Source organism: Lupinus angustifolius, chromosome LG11 (genome assembly GCF_001865875.1).
Source record: "Lupinus angustifolius cultivar Tanjil chromosome LG11, LupAngTanjil_v1.0, whole genome shotgun sequence".
Lineage (NCBI taxonomy): Eukaryota > Viridiplantae > Streptophyta > Magnoliopsida > Fabales > Fabaceae > Lupinus > Lupinus angustifolius.
Window position 1 is genome coordinate 23,753,640 of NC_032019.1, and position 7,739 is coordinate 23,761,378.

At 31.0% G+C, this 7,739-nt stretch overlaps 1 protein-coding gene across 1 annotated transcript; it reads right to left on the minus strand.

The window, feature by feature from the left end:
• Positions 1,031-3,030, minus strand: LOC109359851 (zinc finger MYM-type protein 1-like). The gene is made up of 3 exons (XM_019604545.1): positions 2,673-3,030; positions 1,665-2,483; positions 1,031-1,578 (listed from the first exon to the last, which is right to left on the minus strand). The coding sequence occupies exons 1-3, from the start codon at positions 3,028-3,030 to the stop codon at positions 1,031-1,033; spliced, it is 1,725 nt and encodes a 574-aa protein (XP_019460090.1).

Here is a 7,739-nt window from a genome sequence, read left to right on the forward strand (position 1 = left end):
GTATTCGACAATGATTCTTACAGTGCAGTAAGAAATCGTATAACAGAGAACTGAGTTGTTTTATCCTGGGGATGACGTGGTTGATAGACTGCTTGCACAAGCGATACCACAAAACGTCTTAAAGAGAGCGATCTGTTTGTGACTCAGCCAGTAACAATTATTTCGTGTCGTTCAGAATTGTTGCAAGTTTTGATAACAACAGAAAGTATACAAAAATAGATATTGGACATACCAACATACCTTGCACAGTCATATATCAATGAACAATCTATTAAAGCACTGAATGGGATATTTAGCACAGCATACACATAAATGAATATGCTATATCCTTTCTATGTCATAGTTTTTGAACCATAATCTATTCATCTTGTTATTTTCAAATTTGGGATTAGGGCTGGAATCGACCAAAATGAGATGAAATTGTAGACGTATGAACTTGTACAAATAATAAGGCATGGTGTTACAGATGAAATCCATAAAGGAAGGGACAAAATATGGGTGAGAGGTGAAATGAAAATGAAACATTTCCGAAAAGTATAAAGTAGAAGAAGACATGTAATAGTGTCGTTTTGTGTTGTTATTTAAAAACAATTGTACCGAAATGCATTGTTTTGTGCCTATTCTTTTTAAAAAAAAAACAAAATACAAAACAAGTTGCTTTATATGTGTAATTTAAAAAGAAATAACATTGATTTGTTGTCAATGTAAAAATGTCCATTGTGGAAATGTCATGTGTGTAGATAACTTGTCATATAGCCCATTTTGTTAAGTTAACATGTATGGGCAATTGATTAAAAATTTAGAGGAGGCAATAATATTTAATTAAAATTTACGATTAAAATTAATTTAGTAATAATAAAATATAAAAAACATATATAATTATTTCGAAGTTTCAAAATAACATATTAATTATCAATAACGTTAATTAACAACTAAAAATGTTAAAGAAAAAATGTACGTTCATTTAAAGTGATGTTTTTCGTTCTTTTAAAGAATAAAACTCATCAATGATTGAATAAGAGGTAAATTTTTAAGCTATTTCTTTATCAATGTAAATCACCATGTTGTCTACAAGAAATTCATCTTCCATCTTACTACGTAATCTTGTTTTGATTATCTTAATTGCTGAAAATGATCTTTCTGTAGTAGCTGTAGAAACCGGAAGAGTAAAGATAAGACGGATAACTCGATCAAGTAAGTAATATGCATTCACATTCCCCGTTTTTGTCAAAGCTGCACCTAATTCAGAGATGGTTGAGAGGTTCTCCAAATCTGAATAACTAACAGCATCAAGAATAATATGTTGAAGTTGATATCTCAAGTTAACCTTTTCATGCTCATTGAAATCCATAGGATAAAATTTTTGCACAAGAATACATATATTATCAATATTAAATATTTTGTAAACATCCTTAGGATCCAAACTAGTGCTCAGAGTTAAAAGCTCCATTGTTTGCTCACTAAACCTACGATTCAACTCTTGTAATTGCTTGTCAATTATAGTTAGAAATATGTTCACCCTATAATGATGCTCAAATGTGATGTGATCCCTTTGATGATGAGCACGAACTTCACGTGCTATATAAGCGTTATTAAAATCAGGAATATAAATGTCATGTTGCTCACAAAATAATGTAATAGTTTCAATAAACTTTGCCAACTACCATCTCTCAACTTTTGAATTAGTTCTTCTGTAGTATGAACTAGTTGCATGGCGTTAACTATATCTTGAGACTTTAGCTGCAAAGCTTGACAAAGGCAATCTGTGATTCTCATAATCTCTTTCGTCATGTATAAAATCAATATGAACTCAAATGAAGTCATAGTATTATAAGCAACATTAGCATCTACACGTTTAAGAGAACTTGATCCGTTATCTATAATTTTGAGAAGGACCATACAAGTTGCATTATACATATTTATCAAGCTACAAATTGAAGAAAAATGTGAGCTCCAACAAGTATCTCCAACCCGCTTCAAAGTGCCAATCTGATTTTCTCCTTTACCAGTTATAAGTTCGTCAATCTCTAGCAAATGTTCTAATTCATCTGATTTGACAACTTGTAACTCATTATGATACTTACTAGAGGAACACATAATATTGATAATAAAAGTCAATTTTGAGAAAAATTGATGGACAACTATAACTTCTCTTGATGCAGCAACCAAAGCAAGTTGTAATCTATGTGCAAAGCAATGCACATAATAAGCATAAGAACAATCTTTGAGAAACAACGCTTGTAATCCATTCCACTCCCCTCTCATATTACTTGCACCATCATACCCTTGGCCACGAATGTTTGAAACATCAAGATTATGTTGAGAAAGAACACCAAATATTGCTTTTTTAAGAGTAATAGATGTAGTGTCCTTGACATGTACAATATCAAAAAAATCGTTCTTGTATGTAACCATTTTATCTACAAACCTCAAAACAATAGTCATTTGCTCCCTTTGTGATTCATCACATGATTCATCTATAACTATACAAAATTTAGAATCCCCAATCTCTTCTCTGATATATCTTCTCACCTTATTAGATATGATATGCATGATTTCCTTCTAAATTATATGAGAGGTATACTTTGAATTATATAGAGCACACTCCAACACTACTTTTGCAAGTTCATCATTGTATGATTCTAGGAGTTTAATGAGTTCAAGAAAATTACCTCTATTTTTTAATTGTGGCGTTTCATCATGACCTCTAAAAGCACAACCTTGAAAAGTGGGCCAACTAATTGATTTGATAGAGCTCCTAAGACGTAGTCGAATTTGTTTGATTTGATCATAACTTTGCACATTGAAGATATTGCGAATATTCCTAGACTGGTTCAACAAATCAAAACAAGCTTTCATTGCATTATTGTGAGGCGAACCACCAAGGTGAATAAGAAATGCACAATTCTTCCCAACATTGACTTTTTTCCATGCTCTAAATCCTTTTCTAGTAAAATCAACAGATCCAGCCTCTGCGCTTGGTTTATTACTGAACAAATAGCAAGACAAACAATAAGCAACATCATTCATTATAGAGTACTCTAATCATGAAGGAAACATTTTGAGCCATGTGGATTGAAATCGTCTTGGTTTTTTTCTTTTTTAATGGATAATTTTCAACATCAGATTGATGTGGTCCCCAATTTAGATAAGCTCTTCAAATTTCATCTCTTTGATTCACTGGATATTGCCAAATTTGAGGTCGTTTTCCAGGATCACGTTCTAAAGAATTAATATCATATTCACCTATTGATACCTTTTGAACCTTTGAAGGTTGCTGATCTAGTTGAACTACTTGACCAAATGAAGAATTTTGTTGGGGTAAAGATATCGAAGCTATATCATCTTCATTATCTTTATTAGAAGATTTCCTTTTAAAATATGAATCAATATTTTTATGCTTAGACATTGTGTGTTTTTAGGTAATTTCATTAACCTGAAATTAATCATATAATGAATCATTAAAAAATCAAATTATTAGAGAATCTGAGTGTGGCTATAAAAACATTGTGTATGTCATAACAAAAATTCTAAATATATCAACAATGTCAATAATTATACCCCCAATATGGAGTAATGATACTACAATGTTAATCATCAATTGAGGAAATTAGTGAAATATGCACCTACAAATTATTGTTGTTATGGACTGTTCATGTACAGCTTCTGCTATAGCGTGAATAGTGATGAATATTAAGTAGGATAATGAAATGTTGACTCTCTATTGTGTTGTTGTATGAATATTGAATAGAATAATGGTAAAAATGATAATGTATTCCTTTTGTGTGCCGTCCAAAATTAGAAATTAGGATTTAATTTAAACACATAAGTTTAGGTCAAACATATTTTAATATTATTATTTTTTTCTAATTTTTTTAAAAAAAATTTAAAAATTTCAGGGGGCAGTTGCCCCCACCTGTCTATGAAAACTTTCGTCACTGCGTATGGGTAACATAGATACTAATATGAGTCATGAATTTCATAGTTAGAGACTCAAATGGTAATTTAAATTTATCAGAGATTAAGTTGGTACAAAAATATTAAGAACCCAAATGAGTGATTACATTTTGACATGATGATGAAACCTAAAATATTAAAACAAAATATATAACAACTCTCATTTTTCTTGTATCAGATGATCTCTACACGCTATTTACTCTTTCATAAGTGAAAAGGGGTAATATTGACGATAGCAATTTGATTTGATGGCGCAGGAGAAAAGAAATATTAAACTCTGCTTGTCTAATATAATCAAAGGAAACAGTGTTAACCTGCAAATTCAGGTTATGTATTTAGTAAGCTATTAAAGTAATTTATAGCCTACTTAGTTAACTATTTTTACAACAAAAAAAAACAAAAGGAGCTGGTTGGTTTGGTGGGAGATTTTTTTACGAAAAATAAAACAAATATTTCACTAGTTAATAGAAATAGCTTATAAGTTATGGATTATATGATTGCTTTCCGATTTATTCTACTAACACGAGTTCCAAAATAATTTCTGCAATTTACCTTTCCCTGACAGACATCTACGCATAATCAATTATTCCACTGGTTAAGTTTTGATTAAAAATATTTTACCTAATAGCAACAATAACAATAAATATTTTATTACCTTAAGTTTTGATAAATCCAAACAACTAGTGACTGAATAAAGTATATGATATTTGTCAATTAATCTATTAAGTGTCTACGTAAGACATTAATTAAAAACAAGCAACCCTAAATACACATATTTTTCTGTCTATATGACCAAAGAGAAGCGTCCAATGGCCTCAAGCGATTATCTTGATTAAACATCTTTGGTCCATTTGTCTTATGTTTCAAACCACTGAATCTGGGCCAAATAATCTTTTATACTTATTCCTAGTACCAAACATAATAAGCTGGTTAAATTATAATACCCTTACATTCTTTTAAAAATATGAATAAAATTAATGATGGTGTGTTCAACCATTTATAATAATGTTCTGGTAAAAATAAGTAATTATACATATTTTTTAATTTTTAATAAAAATCAACTTCTGTATGATATAAATAAAAACTGACCAACATAACTATTTTGAGTGATATAACTAATTTTGAGTGAAATAGTTTAATAATCAGTAAAATTATTGTCTGTATCAATATTCAGTTAGTTTCATGACAGTAAGTTTTGATAACTATGACAAAACCCACTTTTTTACTGAAATGTATTCTCTGTTTCATAATTTATGTCACTTTATATACTATAAATTATGATTAATCAAAAAATAATTAATTTTTAATTTAAATACATTTTTAATCGATTATAATTCATAATACATTAAGTGATATATATTATAGGGTATCAAATATGCACCCTTTTTAACACGAAAGGCTCAAATTCCAAAAAGCAAATGCCTTTCTCTTAAACAGAGAAAGTCAACGATTCCTTAATGCTGCCTAAAATTCATGCACTAGTTACAATGAAGACCTTTCACTGCCAATATCTTCTTATATGAATGCAAATTCCATCCAAATGCTAGAAAAATGTTGGTCTAGTAGCATAAGATATTGTTAGATCTACAGAAAAACAAAAAATATCAAGAATTTTAAGAATAATACTTGTTAGAAAAGATGAATATACAGTCTGAAAAGAATTAGTTCCTTACTTATAGGTGAGTGTACATTTAATAATACCAAAGAAATAATTCATTGCAATTCTCAAGGGTTAATTGTCAATTTAGGCCAGACAAAATTGTCCCAATGTTTTTCCTATATTCAGACTAATTTGTATGTGTGTGCAGGGGATATATCTAGTGGGAAAAACTTCATCATATAAGAGTGAGAGGAGAAAATCATAATCATACCATCACATGACAATTTATGTTTTAAACATTACCGTCCAACAACTCCAGCTCGCATTTTTAATTTCTGTTGGTTCACATGTGATTTTCAACTTTTTTAACAAGAGATCTAGAAGGGTTGGCCCAGGGGCATGGAAAACTCTTAAAATTCGCACTCTGACAAGCAAGCCCAGCCTTTCCTCATAATAATCTGGTTTACTAAACCCCATTTTTTACTTTACTCCCCTATAACTGAAATTTTGTTTTTGGTACATCCGAAAAGTAAGAAAACAAAAATAAAGGAAAAGGTGTAGGTCTATTTCTAGGGTGTTTAGTGCTCCTACAGGAAGTGTGTTCCAGGCTGAGAAAAGACTTGCAAGTGCACAATAAGTTTAGCCATGAAATCTGTCAACCAGTTTTCTTTTCTGAAGGTATGAAGCACATGAACATCTCAATTCCTGCTAAGCAACTTACAGATATTATGAAGAACTTGACCTAGATGGTATAAGCGAGTTTACAACTTTTCAGTGATCATATGGATTGCCTCAAGACAACCACTCTCTAAAATAACAAAACAATGACCCTAGTTCCATGTCAATTAAAGACCATGTTCCATAGCAAGCACCTCAACCACAATAAGAGACCCAGTTCTAAATTTAACAATGAAACCTGAAAGCTAATGGTCATCTTGATTATGAATAACTCCTCCTCACTCACTTGTTTAGTCATGGATTGTTGGAACATGGTTTGTGAAAAACCATGAGTGAGAACTTTTGGGTGTGAAATATAAAAAATACTGAAGTCCCACATAGGAGAGTTTTGAAAAAACAACTCTCAAGTCCCACATTGAAGAGTTTTGAAAAAGAAAAAAAATAACTCTAAAGTCCCACATTTGAGAAACTAGGAACATGGAAAAAATCCCAAGTTATAAATAGAAGTATTCTCCCTTCATATTTTTTTGCCCAAGTTGAATGTGCTTTCATTCAATTTTTTCTTTCTCCCTCATATTTTCCGCCGATGCATTTCCGGCAAACTTCTCTCTCTTTCTTTCTGTGGCACTAAGAAATGACACAGGTAGCCATATTGTGGGAATTTCGAGAACTGACATTGGTAGTCAGTATTGGGGGAAAGAATTGACACAAGTAGCCATATTTTGGGAGTTTCGAAACCTGATACTGGTAGTCAGTATTGAGGGAAAGAATTGGCACAGGTAGCCATATTATGGGCATTTCAAGAACTGATAGTGGTAGTCAGTATTGTGGGAAGAGAATTGGCACAGGTAGTCATATTGTGGGAAATTTTGAGAATTGGTACTGGTAGCCATATTTATTGAAGTATTATTTCGTGCCATTTAAAATTGCTGCAAGCTACGATTATAACATGGATAATACAACTGCCACCGTCATTAAGTTTCAATCACTCAATCTTAGGACAACACCAATGTATATTGCCAAAGCAACATCAAACAACAATAAATATGTGGAAGACCAATCTCTATAATCATAAAAGTCATTCATAGCAATATACGATAATTCTCAAGCTATAGACCAAAAACAACATGATTGTGTCATCGTCAAGCCGATCAGAAACTAGACAAAAACATTCTTCCACTCCCCCAAATGATATGATTTCGAAAGTGTCAAAGTATAGAAGCCACAAAATGGTTAAAGTGTTAAACTATACCCAACCCCCTGCATTAATTATGACAAAAATAAAGCAACCCCATTCTTCAATAAAAAAGGAAACTAAATAAAATTCTCCCCAAATTTATGTTTTCTAAAAATAGCTATTATGATATTTTTTATGTGTCCCTTAAACTTTATCAAATGATGAAATTTATCTATACATAAAAATAATATTAAATTACTAATATAATAATAAGGAAACTATTGAAGAACAGAACATGGATGACTTGGAACTTGAAGGACAAAACTT